We start from the raw sequence: 26,451 nt of genomic DNA, 5'->3' as shown, positions 1-26,451 counted from the left end.
AACTGCCCTCCATATCTTCCCACGTTCGAGGAAGCTAACGCGAAGCACTTTGAACAGTCAGCAAAACAGCCGCGTGCTGTTATGCGATATGGTTTATTGAACCAGGACGATAAATTCTGAATTTTACTAAAGTGAAAAAACTGCAAATGCCCCAAGAAGGGGGCTCGAAGCATCAAACATCCCAAAGTCAGAAATCACAACAGAATGACACTCCCTCGTTTGTAATAGGAGGCCCGGTTTCGGACCGATCCGGTTTGAACTTACTCGTGTGTAATGCGATAAACGATAAAAGGAAACGATCCCCAGAAACTCTAGAGGATCCCAGGAAGAGAAAAAACTTATTGAGGAGTGACGGCTCCCAGACCCCCCCTTCCCCAAGTGCTGGTGCTCCTGCTGGTCAAGATACGATGAACGTTGCAATGGATAATATCCCGGATACAGCTGATATCCAACTGGGCTTGTTTATCAAGCTGTCCCTCGAATTAAATACCATTATAGCTAAAGATAGAAACATTCCTCCTGAAAATAAATCAACAATCCTCGAAATAGTAGCCAAAATGGGTCAGGTTCATCAAGAGATGGTGGCTGAAAACAAATCGTTAAAAACCGCCTGCAACTTACTTCAAAGTGCAGCAAAGACAGAAGGTAACGCTAAACCATCCTACGCACAAACAGCGGCGTCACCAGCTATCGTGCAAACAGGAAGGGCAGCTCAAATTCAAAAAACTGTTCAAAATTTGAAATACACTGTCTTCATTTCAGATGAGAACAGAAATAAAGATGCAAAAAAGGTTCAAGAAACATTCACAAAAGTGATAAATCCCATCAGAGACGGGATAAGGATTAATCAAATGAGACAAACAAACAAAATGCTGATTGTGGAGACAGATACAAAAGAGGAGGCGGACAAAATAATTAACCATGGGGAACTAGCCAAACATAAAATCAGGGCAGAGCTCCCCAAAAAAAGGCACCCATTATTAATACTATACGAAGTCGCTGCACAAAAGGAAGAAACTGATCTGTACGAGGAGATATATTTATTAAACTTAAAAGACAAGATGTCCTGGGAGGAGTTCATTAAAAAGTTTCACTTGAAGTTCAAGACTGGTCCACGAAATAGGGCAACCTGCCACTGTGTTTTCGAGGTGGCTCCAGATTTAAGAAAAATCCTTTTGAAAAATGAAAAAATCTTCGTCGCATTCCTGTCCTTATCCCTTAAAGATTACATTGTCGTCCCAAAGTGTAATAAATGTTGCGACTATGGACATTTGAGCCGGTTTTGTAAAGGAAAGGAAATCTGCGCCCAGTGTGGCCTGGAAAGCCATTCTAAGGAGGAGCAATGTCCTAAAAAAGATGGTCCAAAGATATGCATTCCTTGCATGAAAAGAAAAAAAGAATGTAATGGCAAGGACTGCCCCACTTACAAGTTACAGTTACAAAGGTTAATAGAAAGGACAGATTATGGATTGTAAATCGACTGTGAATTTTAGAATGACAAAGAAAAACAAAAATAGGAAAACTCCCAGCTGTCTTCGCCGCGACGCGGCTAGAACAGCAGCTTACAGGGAAAGGAAAATAAAGGAAATTAAGCTACTGCTAGCCAAAATTGAGAAGAATAAAATGGACAATTATCAAAACATAAAACTACCAGAAACGTTTTTCGAACATATAGAATCTTCTGCCTTCACGACGCAGGGAAATGAAAGAACCATAAACTTCATATTAAAGAACAAAATATATCTAGATTCGAACCACATTAAAACACCAGTACAGCCATGAGAGCCTCTACTTAGCTCAAAAATACCCAACCTTCCCCCAAGTGTTTTTACCTATTTACCTGATGGCATAACTCTGCACAACCCCTTTGTAACCCCCCCAGAATCGCCTCTTAATGAAAGACTCTTTAGATACCCAGTAGTTCCCGAACCACCCTTCCCGCTCAATAACGAAATTGAAAACGAAATTGAAAGTGGGATACAAGAGGAAATAATAGTAACAAGCACAGAGAGAGATCAACATCCAGGAGTGAGCGACGCAGGCCCCACTTACACTAACATGTCAGAGAAGAAAACGACGAAATTAAATCCGAACGCCCGTGCCTTTCATCCGGAGATCAAGTATAGTAATTTCAGTAAACCGCAGACTCTTCATCCGCCATTCTCTCCGGCGAGTGCTGAACCGCCTTCGGGTCTGGTCGTGGAAGAGAAATGTAAAATAAATCCAGCAAAAATCTACAACAACTTTGAAGAAGCGCTGAGACTAAGCAGGCTCGAGGAAAAAGAAAATTTGGTCACGGCTTTGAGGATTTTGATTAGAAATAAGCACGAAAAGGGAAAATCTATCACCTTCCCGTACCCGGAGGCGGTTGACATGATAACTCTAAAGTCTAACAATATTCCTACTGAAACGGAGGAATTATCATCATTGCTGGAAAAAGTTTTTGCTCGCCGAGGCGTCTCCCTGGATATAAACGAAATTTACTCAGACTTCGCGAGGGCTCACGGGAGGGTGGTGTTTATCCCAAGAACAGAATGGCCGCAGTGCTTTCAGATAGCGAGACACCCTTAATGGAAAGGTACGTAAGCGTTGCACAGGCAAACCTAATGGGGGCAAAACTGTCAACCGTGGAAATTTTTGACTTCGCTAAAAACAAAAAACTGGATATTCTGGCCTTGCAGGAACCATATATTTTTAAAAACAAAATTCCATCTGCACCGATAGGGGCGAGAATTATAATGCATCATCAAAATGCCAAATCTGCAATAGTTATTCTAAACAGAGAGATTGTACCAATTAAAATCGCTCAATTTTCTACCAGTCACATTAACTGTGTAGAATTATCCTTGGAAAATTTATCATTCATAATTATAAACTGCTATTGCCAATATAGCCATAATATCGAACAGTTTCTGGAAAAATGGGCGACGTGTGCAACGTCTGTAGCAACAAAGGTCTCCTAATAACAATGGATGCGAATTCCTCCTCCCCGTGGTGGCACGGGGTGTGAGACGAATCCCAACGGAGAGCTGGTGGAGGAATTCGTGGCAGGAAATAATCTGTTTGTGGAGAATCTACCAGACAATCCTACAACTTATAGAGGCAGGGTGGGGGCATCCTGTAACATCGACGTAACTTTGTCCAACAATAGATTACTGGGAAAAGTAAAAGAATGGAAAGTGAATGACATGAAAACTACCAGCGATCACAATGTGATTACTTTTAAAATATCCAAAAATTCAACTGAAGAAGAAAGATCACCAAAAATAAGATATGACTGGGGAAGAACAAATCAACAACTTTTAATTGAATCAATACACCTCCCCCAACAGGCGGACTCCACGAAAACGATAAACGAATGGGCAAGAGTGGTGACAGAAACTATACAAAACGCAATAGAAATTGCAACGCCTAAAAAACAGATTAAACATAACAACAAGCCGTGGAACAAGAAGCTAACTAAGCTCAGAGCATTCATGAGAAAAACACGGAAAATTTATCAAAAAACAAATATTAATGAAATGAGAATTAAAAACTTGGAATTATACAGGGCGGCCAAAAAAAGATATGAAAATGAACTAAGATCCTACAAATGTAAACACTGGAAAAATTTCGTTACAAACAAATTAACAATTGATAAATGGGGACTGCCGTATAAAATCGCGTCTGGGAAAATTAAATTAGGAAAAGCTCTCTCAACACTAGAGAAGGAAGATGGAACACACACAATAGATTTGCGAGAGACGACAGAACAATTCCTGCATGGACTCCTGCCGGACGATGCGATGGAGAATGAGGACGACTACCACACAAATACAAGATTGAAACTCCAGGAGACTTACAACAACGATCCAATTCTACCTTTCGTGGAGGAAGAAGTAGCTCTCCAGATAATGACGTTGAAAAGAAAAAAATCGCCGGGTCCGGATAACATTCCAGCAGAAATAATCCAGATGGTGGCGCAGAAGCTCATTCCAAACCTAACGTCCTTTTTTAACAGATGCTTGGAAGTTCAAAAATTTCCCACGCCCTGGAAGGAGGCTAACGTTATTATAATACAAAAGGATGCTGATCGTGACGAAACGCAGTCGAGATCGTACCGCCCAATCTGTCTCATAAATGTTCTGGGAAAGGTCTTTGAAAAAATGATAACAAAAAGATTATTAGAATTCCTTGCTTTGAAACCAAATACAGGACTCCAATACGGCTTCACAAAAGGGAGATGCACGGAGGATGCAGTAAATACTTTATTAAACACAGTCGCTTTGAACGAAAACAAATACGTGGTGGCAACACTGGCGGATATAACTGGGGCGTTTGATAATCTGTGGTGGCCTCACTTACTCTGTACTCTCAGAGAAATGAAATGCCCGGGCACCCTGTATAGAATTCTGGAGGACTATTTCAGGGATAGAAAAGTCACCCTACATATTCCGGACCAAGATATCGCTAAAACAATGACAAAGGGTTGCCCACAGGGTTCCGTTTTGGGACCCCATCTATGGAACGTGAACTTCGAACCTTGCATCAAGACCTTGCAAGAAACACTGGAAGTAGTTAAGTGCATAGCCTACGCCGATGATCTGATAATTATCACCACAGGAAACTCAAGAGCAGAAATCGAGAAAAATACTACCACCGCGTTACAAAAATTGACACAATGGTGTGATAAAGCTAAATTAAAATTATCGGATACAAAGACCAAATACATAGTTTTGAAAGGAAAATTTAGCCAACATCGGAATCCATTAATAAGAATGAAAGGCAAATCAATAAAAAGGGTAACTGAGATTAAATACTTGGGAGTGACACTGGAAGAGGGCTTGCTTTTCAAAAGCCACATTGAGAACATAACCTCCAAAGGGGAAGCTCTCATGAACAAAATAGCTACCATTGCATCCAACAGCTACAGACTTCCTCCGTCAGTTATTAAAACTTATCTAGTGTCCATCTACTTTTCAATCATCACTTACGGGGCATCGGCGTGGGCCTCATCGTCATTGCATAAAATAACGTACGTTCGTAAGCTAAGATCTTCTTACAGGAAAGTAATTCTCAGAGTTACCGGGGCTTTTAAAACTACTTCGTCGGAAGCGCTGTTTGTCATGATGGGAACTTTGCCAATTGATTATCAAATTAAGCTGAGGGCAATGACTTATCACTTCAAACGTGGGAACGAGAGGGAGATAACCGAACAAATGGGAGAATTCCTCCCCACCGTCCAGGAGATCAAGGCGAAGATTCATCGAGACTGGCAGCGAGAATGGGACGAGTGCGAGAAGGGTAGAAGACTGTATAACTTCCTCCCCTGCACGCAGGAGAACGTTTTTAACAGGGACGTCACGCCATCCAGAGGGCTGATACATCTTCTAACAGGGCACGGACCATACGGGAGTTACCTCACAAAAATAGGTAAAAGGGAAACCGACGTATGCCGAGACTGCCGGATGGAAAGAGACACGCCAGAACATAGAGTTTTTTCCTGCCCCGCCTCTGATGAACATATAATATTGGCCAGAAGAGACCTGCCGAATAACAACATCTTCGAACTGATAAGTTATGCGACCTCGCAGATTTAGTGTCCAATATCGAGTTGCGGAGGTACCTGACGGAACCAGAAACCCGGCGTCCACCAGCCACCCCTCCTCAACAGGAGCCCCGCAGAAGCAGCAGGATACGAAACCAAGTCCCCACACCCCCTCCCCGGAGACCGTCACGATCGCGTCGGGAGCAGATACCACAGGAAGAAGAGGAGTCAGCACCGGAAGATTCAACCCGAAGGAGAAACTTCAGAGTGTCCACTGGGAGAAGAGGAGCCGCCGCCAGGAGAGGGTTACCCCCGTCCAATCAGCCTGGAGAGAGCCATGAAGGTTGCCCGGAGAGAAGTCGTCGAAGATGAACATGACCTAAAAACCATCTCTAGGGATAAAATAATACAATAGCATAACAACGAAAAAAAAAAAAAACATCTTTAAAAGTAATATCAGAACCCCACATTAAATCGTGACTAAAGTTTCTTTAATAATACATCCAAGATGAGGGGCCATAAACTCTTAAAAATTTAACTTGAAAATTGCTAGACTTGGAATCTGCTGGAATCCAGTAGGCACCAAAGAGACTTAATATAAAAGGAAATTTCGAACAAACAAATTAAATTAAAAATAATTTTTTAACAATGTAAGTGTAGTAAAAACCATGAACATATATTTATATACTTATTATTAATTAATATAATCTAATATAAAAGTTTGTTTATCTTTTTCCTTTTTAAATTTTTTATTATTATTATTATTATTATTATTATCAAGTCTACATATAATTATTTGCGTTTTTTATGTCATATTTATTTATCTATTACATATCTAACAATTACAGTTTCCGCATAATTAGCATTCTATCAAAACTTAGTACCCGTTAATTCACGTTAAATTGTGCGGCTGTGATTTCATTCTGAGATCTCATAGCAGCCTCAGTCTGCACGGACATTGAACCTCGCACGGCCACTGTCGCTCCCGTGGAATGCAGAGTCAGCTTCGTGTCGCATAACCAAGTTGACACGGAGTGCTGACGCCAGTATCTTATCGGGCGTGTGTCCTCAACACATAAATGAAACAACGGCGAGATAAATAAGGAACTACAAAACCTCTTACAGTAAGTGTATATTAGGAATCGACATCCACTAAATTAATGAACTAGCCCAGTATTTCAGTGCATTTAACTTCCAAATAGCAAATTCTCCCCATACACTACAATAAAGCCTGATCTGGAAACCAGACAGGGAACTTGCGTCCGTGCAGACTAATCCAAGCAATCATTCACCCCAATCTAAACTCTCACCCCATCATACTATCCCCTCAAGCTTAAAACAGTTCTGGATACCAGAATGGTTGTCCCTCCTGTACGTAGCATTTCCTATAGTACTATCTATACGATAACTAAAACTAACCAATAAACTAACATAAACTAATCCATAACTACTATTAACAAATTTAATTAACTACCAATCATACAAATGCACAGTAAATTTACAAGAAATCTTTAAGACTTGTTCCAGTCACCAGAACGGTCTATTAAAATAATACAAACTAAAAATTATTAAATGTAGCTATGTATAGAATCTCCATGTATTTTATTTCATTTTTTTGTAATTGTATTTTATGTATGAAAATAAAGATGAGAAGAAGTAGGATAAAAAGGCGGGGGAACCGTTTAAATTCAGGAAACTGACGTCCTGGTTTATTTAAAGGTACCAGGACATTGAGAGCATACCCTCGAAAGTACGCGGGTGGAGGCGGGCTACTTCGGGAGGTTTCCCCCTTTAGATATGTATATGTGCTGTATGTGTATATGTGTATGTATACAGGGTGTTTCTAAAGGTCGTTTACAACGCTTGGGAGGTGATTCCTCCATTTTTACGACTGAGGCTTCGTTTCCGAGATAGGAGGCTCGCAAAAGGTGACAAAGTGAACGTCACACTTAACTGGGACGAATACTATCACAGATAGAGAGGTGGTTTCAAGGGAATCATAAAGGAATCGTATGTGCTCAGTCCGGAAGTCACTATGAAAAGTTCACTGCACGCATGCGCAATGGAGTCCTCAAAGGAATTGGGGATTTCCAGCATGGAAAAGGTATGTAACGCAGCAAGAAGGACCGTGACAATGAGAAATGCGTTCAAGACAACACATCCCGACCTCAAACATCAAAACATGACCACCGAACACAAAATCCGAAAAGTTGAGCACGGTTGCATACCCCAGTTACACGCGAGGAATGAACGAATCATGTCATGTGGCATACGAGAGACAGGAGGAGGGAAAGAAAAACACAATATCAGATGATTGCGACAACGTGTATTTTTACACGCGACAACTGCGTAATATCCCCCCCCACACACACACAACAAACAACAAATGCTACAATATCTTACGCACAGACAGTCCGTGTCACTGTACACCAACTGAAGATGTCACTTTCACCACACAAAGGGGGTGGGGAGCAATACCAAAAGTGTTCTCACTGGTATTTGCCGAGGGCAATAATCACAGACGGTTTTCAAAATGTCTGCCGTTTACTTCTACGCAGAGATGACAGCGACGAATCAAGGATTGTCGAGTACGAGCAAACAAGCCAGGTGTATCTGCTACCGTCGCGGCGGCGACGTTGATGCGAGCAACGAGGTCCTCAGCTGATGTGACAGGTGTGTCGTATACGAGGGTTTTCATTTCTCCCCAGAAGAAAAAATCGAGAGGGTTGAGATCAGGCGACCTCGGTGGCCAAGGCACAGGCTCATCCCTACCAATGAACCTATTGCGAAACACGTCATGCAGGAAATGTCGTACATTACGATCGAAATGAGCTGGTGCACCATCGTGTTGGTACCACATTTCTTGCCTCAGTGCCAAAGGTACGGTCTCCAACAGTTCAGGCAGAACCTCACTAAGAAATGCATGATACGTGCGACCATTCAGGCGAACAGGGAGAATGTATGGTCCAATTAAATGATCATGTACTATCCCGCACCACATATTCACTGAAAACCTGTGCTGGTGATGGGCCACAAAAAGTGCATGTGGGTTGTCAAAGTCCCATACATGACTGTTTCTACTATTGAAGACATCCATCCTGGTGAAAATGGCTTCATCTGTCCACAATACGTTTGCCCCGAAGTGAGGGTTTGTGTCCAGCTGATGCAACAACCATTGGCAAAACTCCATACGAGGGCGAAAGTCACGAGGTAACAGTTCTTGTACTTTCTGCAGTTTAAAAGGGTGCATTCCTTCATCTGACAACACTCGCCAAACATTCACATGAGACGTGTTTCGTGCCCGAGCGAGCACTCGCGTACTGGTGCCAGGATGTTCTGCGACCGCTGTTAACACATCTTCTGCAAACTGATGTGTGCGTACACTTCGGGGTCTTCCAACTTCTTGTCGCGGTGGTAACACTGACCCTGTTTCACGCAGTCGACTGTCCACTACCTGAAAGAAGGTGTGAGACGGTAAATGTCTATGTGGAAATCGTTCTCCATAAAGACGCCTTGCCTCACGGCTATTACCACGTGCCTCCCCATACATGAGATGCATGTCTGCTAGCTGCTGGGTCGTATACGCAGCCATCTGTGTAATAGGGAGCTGGAACTGCAAAGTATTGTTTTTGTTTAACACTGGCACACTGCACAAATTGGCCGTATCACCGTACGAACACCACAGACCAATTGTTGCGATACTTGACTTGCCCACTCCACCACGTCAACTTCTTTCAATGCAACATACTAGTACTCTTCAATGCGTATGACAACCTAGAGCGAACTGCTGATCATATCCCAGCACCTGCAACACGATTGGGACGACTGCCGGAGAGAACCAACCCTTCGAGCTCCTCTCGCGGGAACAGCAGTCATGAAGGTCAAACGTAGACTACGAGAGCCAGACTTGCCTGTGCAGCGCTTCCAAAACTGGTCTCTTTTACGTCACAATGATCGCGTGCGAACACTTTTGGTATTGCTCCCCACCCCCTTTGTGTGGTGAAAGTGACATCTTCAGTTGGTGTACAGTGACACGGACTGTCTGTGCGTAAGATATTGTAGCATTTGTTGTTTGTTGTGTGTGTGTGGGGGGGGGGGGGATATTACGTAGTTGTCGCGTGTAAAAATACACGTTGTCGCAATCATCTGATATTGTGTTTTTCTTTCCCTCCTCCTGTCTCTCGTATGCCACATGACATGATTCGTTCATTCCTCGCGTGTAACTGGGGTATGCAACCGTGCTCAACTTTTCGGATTTTGTGTTCGGTGCTCATGTTTTGATGTTTGAGGTCGGGATGTGTTGTCTTGAACGCATTTCTCATTGTCACGGTCCTTCTTGCTGCGTTACATACCTTTTCCATGCATTGTTCTTGCTGGAAATCCCCAATTCCTTTGAGGACTCCATTGCGCATGCGTGCAGTGAACTTTTCATAGTGACTTCCGGACTGAGCACATACGATTCCTTTATGATTCCCTTGGAACCGCCTCTCTATCTGTGATAGTATTCGTCCCAGTTAGGTGTGACGTTCACTTTGTCACCTTTTGCGAGGCTCCTATCTCGGAAACGAAGCCTCAGTCGTAAAAATGGAACTTAGACTTTTTGCTTGTTTTCGTGTGAGGAATCACCTCCCAAGCGTTGTAAACGACCTTTAGAAACACCCTGTATATGTATGAATATGTATGTGTGTATACATTCTAAAGGCCAATAAAAAAATTGTGGCTTAAAAAAAAAAAATTGTATTCACATCATCCCCCAGTAAGTCTACATCATCTGCATATGCTAACAACTGAGTCACACCATTTAATTTTAGTCCTTCGTTAGTTTCTTTTACCTTCCTTACAGCATATTCTAAGACAAAATTAAGAGCAATGGAGATAATGCATCTCCTTGTTTTAACCCATCATGAATTGTAAATTTGTCAGACATATTAATACCCACACGAATTTTACTTTCTGTTTCACTGGTGCATACTTTTATCATACTAACAAGCTTCTTAGGTATTCCAAACTCTACTAATATATTATATAATTTATCTCTTTTCACCGAATCATATGCTTTTTTGAAATCAATGAATAGCTGATGGACATTTTGATTATATTCCCACTTTTTTTCAAGTGTCTGTCTGATGTGAAAAATTTGATCTGTAGTTGATCTGTTACATTTAAATCCACATTGATAATCACCTATAATTTCATTAGCATATGGGGTTAGTCTTGTTAAAAGAATGTTAGATAATATTTTATATGTTGTTGAGAGTAGAGAAATTCCACGATAATTATTGCAGTTCATTTTATCACCTTTTTTAAACACAGGAACAATTATGGATTCCACTGTTGAGGGATTTCTTCTTTATTCCATATTAAACAAATTAATTTATGAATTTGACATATTAATGAATTTCCACCATATTTAATTAACTCAGCTGATATTAAATCAATGTCAGGTGCTTTGTTATTCTTTAGCCTTTTAGTAGCATCTTTTACTTCATTCAAGTTAGGTTCTGGAACTAAAGGTTCTGCTGATTTATCTCCTACATGAACATTTAAAAGGTCATTAAAGTAGTTCTTCCATCTATTTAGAATATCGCTTGGGTCAGCTAGAAAATCACCATCTTCATCTTTTATCAAGTTTACTTTAGGTTGCCACCCCTTTCTAAATTCATTTACACCTTTATATAAATCTCTGATATTTTTATTTTTGCTGTTTGTTTCAATTTCGTTAATTTGGCTTTTCAAGTAATCTCTTTTTTTACTTCTAAACGTGCGGTTAACTTCTCGCTTTATTCTATTATAATTGTTTAGATTTGTATCATCAGAGTTATTTAACCACCTAAGTCTAGCCTGATTTCTTATTTCTATTAGATTATGACATTCATTATCAAACCATGGCTTACTTTTTCTCGGTTTATGGTATCCTATACTTTCTTTAGCTGCTGATTCTATTGCATTACGTATGTGCTCCCAATTCTTATTTACGTCTGTTTCATTTATATTTTCATCATCATGTAAATCCTGCAAAACATCAAATCTATTTGACAGTTTAATTTGGTAAGCCGCGAGATGACTACAATGAACTATTAAGCTTTACAATTATATTCCTAGGAGGGATACCTAAAGGAGGAATATCTTTTAGAGCACCTGTGGGACTACATCGTGCATTATGGATGGCAGGGAGTTCATGATATTTGTGTATTTACAATAAAAATTTACCTGAGATACTGGTTTCAAGCTGTCTCTAGTTGTTGCACACTTAGAAATGACCTGCAGCTTCTAAAAGATTTAAAAGGGTACAAAAAAATCAATCAAACGATGGCCAAAGTTTCTCTAAAGAAGTTTACAGGCCATCATCTGTGGTACTTGTCAGAAGAGTTGGTTGTGCTTGCTTTTTTCGATGATGAAGTTACTCTCGAAACGAAAGAGAAGATGGTAGATGCCTTGCATGGCGAAGGACTCGATCATCGTCCAAAGTGTATAACACTAGATGTCGATCTCATAGATAAGATGAGTCTAGAAGATTTTGTCTCTGCCAATACGCTCTGATTTTTCAACATCACAGGTATTTCCTCAGAGATTCTCAAGAATAATGTAGACTTATGGGAGGAAGATGAGAAATATCAAGCAAGTAGAGAACATGTTCGTTCTATGAGAGTTGTCAACGATATTGCAGAGCGAGGAGTGGTGTTGATGGAATAATACAATAAATTGCATACATCAGATGAAGAATAGAAACAGTACTTGTTGCTGGTGAAACAGTACAGACAAAAATACCCTGATGCGCGCAAATCCACCTAGCTATTGTAATGTATATACATCTACATACTATGATTATTATATACATATATTTTAAGTTTATAGTTTTGTACGTAACAGTTCCAGTAAGTTTAAGTTTAAATTCTGATGTTTTTACTAATTCAGCTTACAAATAATCTTTAATATTGTTGTTAAGTTGCTTATAATAAAGTTACGAACAGCCGTATTACGTCATTTGTAATACAAAATTCCATGATGTGGTAGCAACTTCTAGAACCTTTATAAAAATTATGAAAAAAATACCATACTACTTTCTCTTGACAAAGAATCTAACCACAGGGTGCCTCACTGAAAAACTAAAAAAATAATTGTTGGTCCCGATAAGGACCACCCTAATATACGCTTGAAGTAGAAAATGTTAGCTGGGGGATGTTTGGACGAGCCTTGGTGACAATGAGCCAACTGAGGGGATGGTTTGTGAAAATTTTGCTAGCTGGGGGATACCATCCCCCCTTACTTCGAGCACTGTATATATTCAATTACAGTTGATTATACTGGCACTTCTATGTGTGCGTGAGTGTGTGTTAATGTGTGTTACTATATACCTCTCTGAGAATGTTTATAATCTGTCCATTTACACAACCCACAAAAATATGTAAATTCCTTCATAAAAATCTAGCTGTTTCTTTCATTTTAGCATAAACATACCTGTGAATTTATGGGCAATGGCATCCCAGCAGAATATGCATATACATCTGTCATTCTTGGTAAGATATTATACAGGGATTCAATTGTTATGGAAAATACATCACACTCCTTCACAATTGGAGGTGGAATCAAAGGTCCTTTGGTGTGAATTTCCACATTTATGCGTGCTAGGTCTGGCCACACTGTGATTTCATGAGACAGAACCTTTTTGTCTTGTTCAATAATAATGGTCTCTGCAAACCAACTTTCACCTAAAAAGAAAGAAAGTGACAAAATATATCTTGAAGTATCCTTCTGGTGTGATTAATAAAAAGATTTTTGCTGGATATTGGCCAGGTAAGTACTGATTAAGTTTCTTAGCTTTCCGGAGCTAATGTCACTCACATCTTATACATTGCTACTAGTATCTGATTTGAATTACTCATGATCATTACGTGCAGGCCCATACCCAGGGTTTTTTGTAATATATAATATATATATACATATATATAATTATCATGAAATATATGTCAATTATTAAACAATCAAGTAGTATTATTAATTAATTAATTTATATATATTTATATACATATATAAACAAATTAATTTTGCTACACTTATAAACTAGCAAATTAATTCCTTTAACGACTGGTTCAAAATGTCAAGTAAGTGAAATTTTTTTAATAAGTGTTAGATATTATTATTGTTTTTTATTAAAGATTATAATTAAATTTGCATACTTTTATTGTGTTATGTTTTTATAATGGTGTAAATCTATGAATGGTCTCCCGAAAGGAAATATATCCGTATCAGAGTTGTAGCTAGAGATTTCAGCACCCAGGACGAGAATGATTTTCGCACCGCCTGCACTGAATTTGCACCCCCCCCCCCACCTAGATGTAGCTGGCATACTTAGACATTGTAGAAATTTTACATACTTACTCTTTTCCGTTGAATCCGAGAATTTAGCATTCAAGAAATGTGTCTAATAAAAGGACAGTCAATTGTGCATCCCACACATTGAAGCACATCTGCAAAATTGCTTGCAAATTAAAGATAACTAGGTGGATGAACACAAAATGAGAAACTTTAAGAATACATTAGTTTCCTATTAAATTAACATGCAAGTGCTCTGTTTTATTCCCGACAAAATTAGGTGAGAAATGGAGGGGAAATGACAGGTCAGTCTAATTTCTATGTTCCAGGGGTCTAGGGTGGCAATGACGACCACCTTCTCAGCTACGGTGCCATTTCTTACTAGTCCAATTTGATATAATTTTAAAATCTTATCTATGACTGTAGAAGTACGTTTTTACCCCATGCTGTTACCAACTCTAAAGAAAGAGAGAGAGAGAGAGAGAGAGAGGGAGAGATAGAGAGAGAGGGAACAAGAGATGTATGCAACATTCACACACAGACTGAAGACATTCTTTGTTATTCCGTCTTTGTATGTGTTTATGATGTTATTTTTAGTAAAGTATGTTTGAAGTCCAAACTAATTTCTTATCTTTGTTGTTATAACACAAACTCTTACCCTTGGAAAATTTAATGGGGGAAAAATTTTAATAGAACATGATCGTTGGTGGGAAGGGAATTCCACCATGGGAATACGTACCCTGAATGTGACCACCAACGCTATGGAATTATCCTTATAATGAAAAACATGTCTGAATGTGAATTAACCACAAAAAGAGGACATTTTCTCATCAAGACTGCAGTTCAAAAAAAGTCAAAACAGGTAGTAAATATGGTGAACTGTCCCAACGAAATTGGAACATTTAGTAGCTGTGCATAAATGGTTATAACATACTGAAGGAGGGCATACCCAAAACAGGATTATCTGAACACATATTGGCTAACCGACATAAGATTGCTAAAAGGGAAGTTATTAGGGAGGTTAACAATAAATTGGACAGAAACGTATATGAAGCTGCCTATATATGCGCGAAAAATTGGAACAAACTTAATAGGGACGATGGGAATTTAGAAGACGGCTGGGTTAATTTCTTTAAAAAATGGGATAAAGCCGCAGTGAATAGGGACGAGATGGGCTTCCGTGTTACTCCTGAGGTTAGGAAAGCCGCCGAGGTGGAAGTCGACTTCTCCTTGGATTGGTGACTCCCGAGCCCCAGTTTGGAAGGAATGAGGAGGGGAAGTTTTCTTTCCCCGGTATGGGCTGACACCGTGCATTCGCCTACCCCGAGCACTGGTCCCTAGTCCCCCATATTTTAAGGGGGTCTCAGAGAAAATTGAAAAGTCCGTGAGGGGTTACGGAATAAAATGTGGGGTAAGAGCGCCCCGGAGTATTGAAAAGCACTTTACGTCCTATAAGAAAGGGAGAGGGGATAGGCGCAATAACCCTGAAGAGCGGAAGGGAGTGTACAGGATAGTGTGTGAATGCGGAAAGGAATATGTGGGACAGACCGGGAGAAGTATGCAAGTTAGGTGGGGAGAGCATGATAAGGACGTAAAGGAGGGCATACCCAAAACAGGATTATCTGAACACATATTGGCTAACCGACATAAGATTGCTAAAAGGGAAGTTATTAGGGAGGTTAACAATAAATTGGACAGAAACGTATATGAAGCTGCCTATATATGCGCGAAAAATTGGAACAAACTTAATAGGGACGATGGGAATTTAGAAGACGGCTGGGTTAATTTCTTTAAAAAATGGGATAAAGCCGCAGTGAATAGGGACGAGATGGGCTTCCGTGTTACTCCTGAGGTTAGGAAAGCCGCCGAGGTGGAAGTCGACTTCTCCTTGGATTGGTGACTCCCGAGCCCCAGTTTGGAAGGAATGAGGAGGGGAAGTTTTCTTTCCCCGGTATGGGCTGACACCGTGCATTCGCCTACCCCGAGCACTGGTCGGCAGTTCGCCGACTTCAGCCTTGGACGTTCTTTTGTTTTTTATAGTATTGCGCGGTTTTAGATGTGTAATTTATATTCTTTTTTAGAAAGTGTCCTTCATGCAACTTTTTAACCTAAATCCTTAACCTTCACTTTCACGACGAGGCACCATGTCAGGTGTCTGAATAACATCGTTTCAACCTGAAGAAGGAGGTAGTGTAACCTCCGAAACGTAGTACGAAAAATCTCATACTCACACACGTAAGTTGCTGATTTTTTAATCTTCTAGCCTAAAGTTTATAAATGGTTATAAAACTAAAATTACTAAATATAGTAGACTGCAGACTTCTGCAGTTTGCCTCTCTCCAGAGACAACCCATTCATTTATATGAGAAGAAAAATCTAAATTCTTGCAAAATCTTAAAAATTATTCATGTTATTTTTGTAGGTTTGCATCAAAATATTTCATGGCTCGAGGCGAGGCATGGCCCCCTTGGTCCCCCATTGGTGCGGGCCTGATTACGTGTATAACTCTCTATTTCATCTATTGACAATTTGGTAAAGAAATCAAATGAAGAAATAAATACCTATAATAAAATTATTGTTTTGCGACAAACAGAGTTAATGTGCAATACTTGTAATTTTATTTTGTCACTTAAATGTCACTTTTTCATTTATCCATGGAATTTCCAAACTCATAAAGTGCTGCAAATGAACCTTATTGGTCATAATTCACAGGTTAGCAAGCTATCAGTAGAAAATTTCAAATTATGGCCATAAAATTAGCCTTCTCGAAGAAAATTGTCTTGAACCATTAGTTAATTTCTGGAACTTCCATATGGTAAATAAACCATTGAAAGTTTTTGAAAATATTTCAATGGATAAGTTATTATAATGAAGAAATATTATTTAAACATCTCATCCAATTTTCATATTAGAAGGAATCATATTTTATGTTGTTTGACTTTTGACACACTCTGTGCATAAATATATTCAGAATTATGGAACCCTTGCAGACTTTAAACAACTGAAATTTCGGAAACTTATATCAAATAAGTTTCTTGAACAAAATATAACTTACTCTCTGGCATTCTAAACCTAGAGATTTATTGCCACAGCCACACAACTCTTCCATCTATCACTATCCCAACGATCCCGGTTTGTCCGGAATTGACCAGGAATCGTTTACCTTCTTCCAGAAGATTTTTTTTATATTTCTGGGATGCAAGAAATCCCGCAATTACAGTAATTAGTAAACGAGATTTTTCAAATGATTTTTTTCTTCTTGCGGTAGGTGATCCTCATGCGCAGCATGTTGCAACACTGTGTACATTCCCCCCTTGATTTTATCAACAACGAAGCATTGTCAGCGTCATCTCACAAATGTGAAATGAAGAAACAAGAGAACGCGACTGGCCAGGCTTGTTACTACGCAGTGTGTGAGTGCCAAGAACTGGACTATTATTATTGTGATTTGCGAACTATTTCTCTTGTGTACAAGTGTTTTTTTATCGTCAAGGGTGTCTCTAAGGCCGGTATCAGATTCGAGTCCATTGCCCAAGGAAAAGAAACTTAAAAGGCATTGTATATTTAAGGACGACTGGCTAAAAGAAAAAGAGGAATGGCGTAAATGGATTCGGAAAGTGAACGATTACACTGCTGACATTTACGCTGCAGTGACAGAAATAGTATCATCATATCACGGTGTTTTTCACGGCATAAGCTATAATGCACAAGATTGTGGAAATAAACTGCTACCGAAACTCACACCAGATTCAGAAATTCCAAGCAAAATTCTTGTGGTCGAACTAAAAGTGCAAGCATTATTGAGAATGTTTTGAGGCCCCATTCTCAAGAATGTCTCATTCAAAATTTAAAAACCTAGAACGGTTATTTTAGCATTAGTTCGGATGCCTCAAATGTAGGAAATAAAAAATTCTTTCCTCTAACTGTTCAATATTCCAATCCAAAAACTGGGGTGAATCATGGGGTTCTAGATTTTTACCAAGATTCAATTGAAAGTAGTGAAGGTATTTGTAATCACATCACAACCATTTTAAACAACAATGACTTGGATATAACCCATATTTCTGCATATTCGGCTGACAATGCCTCTGTAAATTATGGGAAACATGTTTCAGTTTATCAGAAGTTACTGTTACATAACAAAAACATTATACAAGCAAACTGAAAGTACCAAATTTTAAATAATTGCGTAAAGTCTGCCGTAAAAGCATTTAGGTATATTGATATCGAAGCATTTGTCATTAAAGTGTATAATGAATTTTCCTCATCTGCCAAACGAAACGAGGAGCTAAAACAATTTATTGAATTTGTTGATGTAGAATATAAAACAGTTCTAAGACACGTGCCTACACGTTGGCTTTCATTGTATTCTGCTATTGAACGACTTCTGTTAAACTGGAAAGCTCTTAAGTCTTACTTTTCATCCCAAGGGGAAGGAGAGTGCAGTAACATGCTGTGGACGTATTCGGTGGAAGTGAGGATGATGATTCCATTCATTTGTGTACTTTATGGTTTATCCATAATGTGCTTAAATTATTCTATACCAGCATTCAGCATTTAGAAAACAAATCTTTAAAGTCCACTGAACTGCATACCTTAATGAGTAAAGTGAAATCTGAGATTCAATGCAAACAAAATGATAAATTTTATGGCAGTGAAGCAAAAAGAATGCTAAATAATATGAAAAATTAAGGCAAAAGGAAGTTTGAAAGAAGTGCAAATGCTTTATTTGAAAAAGCGCTAATGTACATTTCAAAGTGGTATAATTTTGAAGGTGGCTGCGGTGGCTCAGTCGGTAACGCGTCTGACTACCATGCTAAAGGTCCCGGGTTCGATCCCCGGCCGGTTCAAATCCGGGAACTTTTCTAACGATGGAAGCGGCCCCGGTGCCCACCCAGCGTCGAATAACATGGGTACCTGGGGGAAACCCTGGGGGGTAAAGGCGGTCAGGGGCGTGATGCTGATCACATCACCCCCACTCACGACCGGATCAAGAAAGTGTGGGGCGTTACCCCCACACCCCCTATACGCCTTCATGGCGTGGTGCTAAGCACAGGGGAGCACTTTACCTTTTTTTATAATTTTGAAGATTCAATTTTTAAGAAAATGGCTGTTTTACTTTACGCAACCACCCACATGGGAAGAAATTGAGGAGTTGATTAACTGCCTGCAGATCATCATAAATTTAGATCAGCTGTATGAAGATTTTTGTGTTCTGAGAAGAACAATAGACTCCCTCAATAAAGAAACTGTGGAAGAAAAGTGGATATCTTTCTTTGAAAAAGCTCCAGAATGGAAAGAACTTCTAAAATTAGTATCATTTGTGTTGTCAGTGCCTGTTAGAAAATTCATTTTGTGAGCAAGTGTTTAGTGTAATGGGTATACGGAAACGAGAAACAGATTAAGTGAGAATCAACTAAAAGCTGAAATACAGGTAAAAATAAACTACAACATGACCTGCATCAGGGTAGGCCTGACTTAGTGAATGAGCCAAATCTCAAGATAAATACAGGTTTAAAGTATCAGCTGTGATGGCTGCCTCTGCCACATCCAGTACGAGTGATGCAACATGCAACTGAAGCATTGCTGTCCCTGCATTTTTTGTAAGTATCGGTATCAGATTATTAAAATAGCTTAAAAATGCATTCAGACTTTTTTTTTAATACTCCTAAGATTTGGGGGGGGTGACCTTTTCCAGGAATTGTTCAGCTCAGAGTTGGGAACCCTACTTGCAATGCATTTTCTGTTCTGTGGATTTTAACGCATTTTTAAGGGTAAAATAATGAATGAAATTATTATAAATAGCAAGGAAAAGTGTATATTTGGAGATTTTTGCAAATTGAAAAGAGTATAGAGTATATGAACCTCTTAAAGAGTATAATACTCTTAAAAAGAGTATGTCTGGTCACCACCAGATTTAACTTCACAGATTGCAGTTTCATGGATATTGCTAACAGTGTTCGAAAAGTTACTTTTTAAAAGGTAAGTAGTTACAGTTACAGTTACTCATTTTAGAAAGTAACTCAGTTACAGTTACTTTTACAGTTACTTTCTCCTGGAAATTTTCTTGCAAACAAATTTCAAAATTCGATCATCATTAATTGAGATAATTATTTGTGACGACTTACATGTGTTTTACTTATGTTACTGGTACATAATATAAGTCTACATATAATATATTTATATTTATTGTCGTTGGGGAGGAATTCTAGAAACTGTAGAAATAACGATTTTATACCATCTAACATACCAATTTCTCTCACTCGCTCACATGTGTGTGTGTTTGTGTGTGTGTGTGTGTGTGTGTGTGTGTGTGTGTCTGTGTCTTTGTGTCTGCTAGAGGTATGCAGGGGGATACGGGCACCTCAAACCACATTTCCGTTTTACGAGTCACTTATCTTCAAAAGTAGCTTCCTATGAAACAATTACATAAACAAGCAAGAATGATGGTTAAGGGTCGTCCTGATTCGTTGGTTTGCCGCACGATTATTGTAATTCGTTGTTGTATCACAATCACAATGCCGTTTATTATTACTATTATTCATTCCAAGAGCGTCCGCAGGATTTTTTCCAGAGAGGGGCAAACAAGGTATTCTTTTTAAGGGGGCAAACAAGGCACATTTCCCCACATAATAATTTTGAAACAAATTTCAAAATTCGATCATCATTAATTGAGATAATTATTTGTGAAGACTTACATGTGTTTTACTTATGTTACTGGTACATAATATAAGTCTACATATATTTATATTTATTGTCATTGTTGTATTTAAGGAATTATCATTGGGGAGGAATTCTAGAAACTGTAGAAATAACGATTTTATACCATCTAACATACCAATTTCTCTCACTCGCTCACATGTATGTGTGTGTGTGTGTGTGTGTGTGTGTGTGTGTGTGTGTGTGTGTGTGTGTGTGTCTGTGTCTTTGTGTCTGCTAGAGGTATTTCCATTTTACGAGTCACTTATCTTCAAAAGAAGCTTCCTATGAAACGATTACATAAACAAGCGAGAATGATGGTTAAGGGTCATCCTGATTCGTTGGTTTGCCGCACGATTATTGTAATTCGTTGTTGTATAACAATCACAATGCCGTTTATTATTATTATTATTCATTCCAAGGGCGTCCGCAGGATTTTTTCCAGAGAGGGGCAAACAAGGTATTCTTTTTAAGGGGGGCAAACAAGGCACATTTCCCCACATAATAATTTTGAATTTGAATTTATCATGTTCAAGCAATAATTAATACATATTTTTGTGGCTGAAATGAAAATATATGTGTGAAATATAATATTTGGTTGACTTTCATTATCCAGAGGGGGACGTGGCCCTCCCTTGCCCCCCCTTTCTGGATGTCCATGACTGATTCCAAAGTAAAGATCTGTCATATCTGTAATTTCAGCAAATTGGCTTCTAATTAACATCTTAAACGAACAGCACTTACCAAAATATATTATTTTTTCAAAAATTTCAGAAATGCTGAAGAATCGTAAATTAGCGAATTCTAACCGGAAATAGTTTTACTCCCGTTTTAAAATTACCAGGAATTGATATTAATCAAAGCAAGTAGAAGCAATTACATTATTTTCCATTCATATGTCCACTTGCTGGCTCTCGTCTTCTTCAGTTTCAATCATAGTACAGTCAATGGCAAAGATAATGGTAAGCAAATTGTCCACCGCTATTTCCATTACTTTTTTATACTACATCCTGTGTTGTTTTAAAAAGGTAAAAAAGGTAAAGTGGTCCCCTGTGCATAGCACCACACCATGAAGGCATATAGGGGGTGTGGGGGTAATGCCCCACACATTCTTGATCCGGTCGTGAGTGGGGGTGATGTGATCAGCATCACGCCCCTGACCGCCTTTACCCCCCAGGGTTTCCCCCAGGTACCCATGTTATTCGACGCTGAAGGAATAACATGTTGTTGTTTTAAGGAATTAAACTATGTTGGTTCGAAGCAGGCATTGTTCTCTGCTTATTGACGTCTTTAATTCAATTCATTGTCAACACATTGTGTAACTCAGATCAAATGAAAATGGTGGTGGACAATTCACCTGCTGTTTCTTTTGTTGTTGGCTGTACCAGTACCATCTACATATTTATTTCGTAAAAACATTGAAATATTGCAATATGTTCCTTTTCATTTTATTCCAGTAAAAAAAAAAAAACTAACAGATGCTGCTTACACAAGGGGGAAAATTATAAGGCCACAGATTAACAAACTACAGAAACAAGACTCGGGTTCGATTCCTGGTGGAGGCATATAGTGGTTGAGATCTCACTTTAAACTGTAGGTCCAGTTCCGATTAGCCTTACTGTGCATAAAGTGGATGCAAAACACCAAATCAATAAATCAATCAATACAGAAACAAGAGACACTTCACAGCACACAACTGACAATGGCAAACTATCAGCAATAGAAAAGAATTCTCCTCCTAATCTCATCTTCCTGCTTCTGGGAAATCCACCCCCCTTCGGAGGTATGCATATCCTGTGTGCACAGTGCATATCGCTTTGGAATTGAGGACTACCAAATGAAAGATGAAACATCCGATAAACCTATCACCCGGAGCCTGCCGTCTAGCCATCGACAGGGGACAAATTTAGTTCAACAACTTTCCCTTTTCCTCTTCATCTATTATTTTCAAGAATTGATGTAACAAAGGATGGACATTTTTATTGCTGCAGAAAGTAATAGTTTATCGATGGTTCCGGCTCATAAGTCCTAAGTCACCAATAATATATGACATTTATTTAGCAACTTAAGTGTCATGAAGTAATTATAAAAGTAAGTGTTGAAACGTTACTTCTATTGAAAAAAAAGTAACTCTGTTACAGTTACAGCTACTCGACTTCAAAAGTAACTAGTTACAGTTATATTTCTTCGAAAATAGTAACTGTTACTTGTAACTGAGTTACTTGTAACTAGTTACTTCCAAACACTGATTGCTAATTAATAATTTAACTAGGTATATATTTAAAATTTAGGCTACACTGACACACAATACTACTATTTTCCTTGGACCAGGCTTTGAGATGTCTTCTATCTCTCTAGAAACTGGCATTTTTCTTATTTAACGTCTCTTCTCTCTGCCACTCTTGCCCAGCCGCAAGTATGAAAATGAACGATTGTTGGGTGAGGTTTGTGAAAGGGCACTCCCGATGGACATGCCTATGTCCAAGCTGAGACTCAAACCCGGAACCTTCGTTGACGAGATTGTGAAGAGACAACTAAGGCAGCAAAGGTTTTTGTTATTTTATACATCGCTTTTCTATCTCCCATGTTAATCTCAATGATGAGAAAGGATAAATTGATGGAATGACGATAGCACAAAGACATTCATGACTGATCAGAGTTCGAACCTGGGACTCTGGCTTTGCAACACATTACGATGTCCATTTGTTTTCAGATGTCTTGGTTTAGCTCTAATTCCCCTACATTAGTTGTAATGAACATATTATTTGTAACAAGATCAACACGTCCAATGCTGTTTTCAAACTGACACTAACTCATCTAAGAGATTACGTGGGTGTGTGAACGCACACAAAAACACCAAATAAACACATTTGTCATTATCATATAGAAATTCTCACTCCCACAGGTAGATTCATTTCCGTGTTCCATTTGTAAAGCTGCGCTTCTTTTCCTAGTATGCTAACATTACAGTGAAATGATCCTGTAATTAACTGTAGATAAGTCGCGATTAGTAGATCTGCATGAAGTTGTCTTAAGGTAAAGAAAATGGTGAACATATATAAATTTCATTTTGCGTGTGCACACCCGTGAATGTGTTCTGATTTTATTCATGCGTGACGGCAACAATACATCAAGTATAACACCATTTTTTTGATGGATAATAATTAGATGAAATTGACGAAGGGAACTAAAAAATCCATGTACAGGCCGTGAATCAAACCCAGGAACTTAGGTGGCACGATCGAAAATCGACCACGTAATGCCTTCGGCTATTGAAGAGAAGTCATGCTTCTCAGTGAACATCAGCAAATCTAAGCACCCCCTCCCCCTTCTCCTGTTGGTTGTGTCTATCATGATCATTCAAGGTCTTGTTTGAATCGTGTTCAAGCAATAAGCAGGTAGCCAGTGTGGGTGGAAATGAGGCCTCGGACATGTTTTCTTACTAGCTAGCATAGCACAGCATTATCAGATTAGATGCAGGACTACTTTCTGAGGTGTCTGTACACCGAACTTTTTGAGCTGGACAAAAAATCTCTACATTGCAATTACATAATTATGTAACATAATATTTTATATGCAACTCTTGATTGAAAATTTGATTATCATAAACTGTTTATATACTGTACCTTCTCCCACAATCCTTTATGGGAGTTTAATATCTTCGCACATGCTCACACATATATATGCGTTCATTACGCATTGTATAAGTGACACTACCCACAGTAATGCAGTATGAAGTAGCACACTTATGTTTACTGGTATCACGTAGAAGTAACAAATTTACTAATCCTAATTAAATAAAACAGTCGCATTTTGCAAAACAGAATATTTTCAACTGCTACCCTACTTTTACAAAGGGAAACAACAATCAATGAAATATTTCATGATCCCTTTAGTGTCAGTATTATCCAGTTTTTTCCTTATGCACTTGATACAGTGCCACAGAGTTAAGAAGCTTTTGGTCCATCGTTCTTCGTAAATAGCTCTTGAGGCAATGCAATGAACAAACTACTTTTAGCCTCGGAAGAAAAATATAACATAAAAGCAAAGCATACTAGTCTTACTGCTTTTCTTAAATAATAGCAGTGGGTATTTGCTACTGGACTATCCTAGACAATACCTATGGGCCGCTAGGCCAGGAAGGGGCTGCATAAAAATGAGACGCTGAAGAGGCAGAAGTGACAAACAGCATTGTTATTGAATTCCTTAAATTTGTAATAATAACGAAATAAATCAACATGTCAAATCTTTTTACTTGTTTCTACATTAAAAAAGGCAGAAGGAAGGGCTTCTAGCATTTAAATAACGTCTCTTTATAGTACTGCATATAAACCCATACAAGTCTAAATTCGTCAAATATTTTACTCAGATGTGTGTATATTACAAAGTTTAAAAGTGTTATTAACACAGATTATGCAATTAATGGAAGTAATGATGATGATAATGATGATGATAATGTCAGCAGGGCCCAAAATAAAGGATAGCCTAGGGGCCTAAATTTTATAAATCCCTCCTGAATAGTTGCCCTAACTGTGCACCATGGGTACTAATCGCAACATGGAATATCTACAGGGTATCATTTATAGACCTGTTCAGAACTAAATGAGGATAATATCCAGCAGAGTGAGGTGACCATTTAGATAGCCGAAGCACTGAATATATAATTTCTAAGTAAACAATAGTACATCAAGGTGCAGGCTTGCCTTGATAAAAACACCGCACGCCACTGCTTTGCGTCATTTTAGTCTTTCACGGCCTCCGCAAAAATGCCTCTCGACACTTTTGGTATCCTGGGAATTATGCAAAATTCGAATTGCATGCCGAAGCAGTGTTTCGGTAGCTTACCTTGTATGCACGCCACTGATAATATCATAATAAATTAAAAACATATATCATCCATTATTCATTTTACCATCCTTGTTGGATAATAGTTCAATTTAGATAATTAATATTCCACCAAATTGTTATCTTACTGGTATTTCCACAAAATACTTTAGTTCTCTGAAATAGGGACAAGATTAGGCCACTTTAATGCCGTTTGCAGGTGCGAAAACATGTTCCTTGTAGTTTTATATCCCCATTCGTAACTTCTGCCTGCCGTCCTCCCTTGCAGCATTGTCAAACATAAGGCCAGTCTGTTTCTCCTCTCTAACGATGCTTGCCACTACCCCCAATGAGGTGAAAAATCTGTTGTCCTCTCTTTCTGCTCGCCGTGCTCTAGGATAGGATGATTTCAACACTGTGTTCCTCAGGAAAACATTAGAATCCCTGTGCTATCCCCCTCAGCACTCTCCTGAACAGATGTTTCTCAGAAGGTGTCTTTCCTCATGCTTGGAAACAAGCCAACATCACACCGATTTACAAAAGTGGTAACAAAAATCTTGTTTCTTCTTACAGACCAATCTCCTTACTCTCTCCTCTGTCCATCATTTCAGTAGCAGCTACTGCCTATTCGCACATTCGCACGTGCACACCCAAATAAATCAGCAATGCAATTAATTTTTATTATACTTATTCACTGAACACCATCGCCTTCAAAACATCAAACGTTCCGAAGCCCAATCACCCCATCGGATTCGCATTACCAATGCCTGCCGCTGAGATACGTTTGGTCGGAACACAAATGGCCCTGTGCTTATTTGCTGCTGTTTGCAGCATGCAAGAAAAGAAAAGTGATTCCCTCTTCTGGATCGCAGCATTTTGGGCTTCACTCACACTGCTAGCATTGTGTTCACGATACAGCAGTGTTGCAATCCTGTTCAATTCGAGATCGTGTAGCGAGCAGAGTAGAGGCAACCCACACAGCGTCGTAAATCAAGGGATTTTTTTTTGGAAAATGGAATTTCTATGGTATTTTCGTCCACACTGTTTTCAGCAGGGAGAATGGAAAGGGAGGACTGAAAGCGAAACGC

The 26,451-nt window shown here is 39.0% G+C and overlaps 1 protein-coding gene across 1 annotated transcript in view; it reads right to left on the bottom strand.

Moving 5' to 3' along the window:
- Window positions 1-26,451, bottom strand: part of LOC145988126 (cilia- and flagella-associated protein 70-like) — a 210,283-nt gene that overhangs the window by 107,009 nt on the left and 76,823 nt on the right. The window contains exon 5 of the mRNA XM_083122956.1: window positions 12,986-13,236. Coding sequence (XP_082979082.1) covers window positions 12,986-13,236 — 251 coding nt within the window. The remainder of the gene's footprint in view (window positions 1-12,985; window positions 13,237-26,451) is intronic.

This window comes from Lepisma saccharinum, chromosome 5 (assembly GCF_977018435.1).
Source record: "Lepisma saccharinum chromosome 5, izLepSacc3.1, whole genome shotgun sequence".
In the NCBI taxonomy this organism is placed as follows: domain Eukaryota; kingdom Metazoa; phylum Arthropoda; class Insecta; order Zygentoma; family Lepismatidae; genus Lepisma; species Lepisma saccharinum.
The sequence above is the reverse complement of the archived record's forward strand: the minus strand, read 5'-3'. Positions and strand labels throughout refer to the sequence as shown.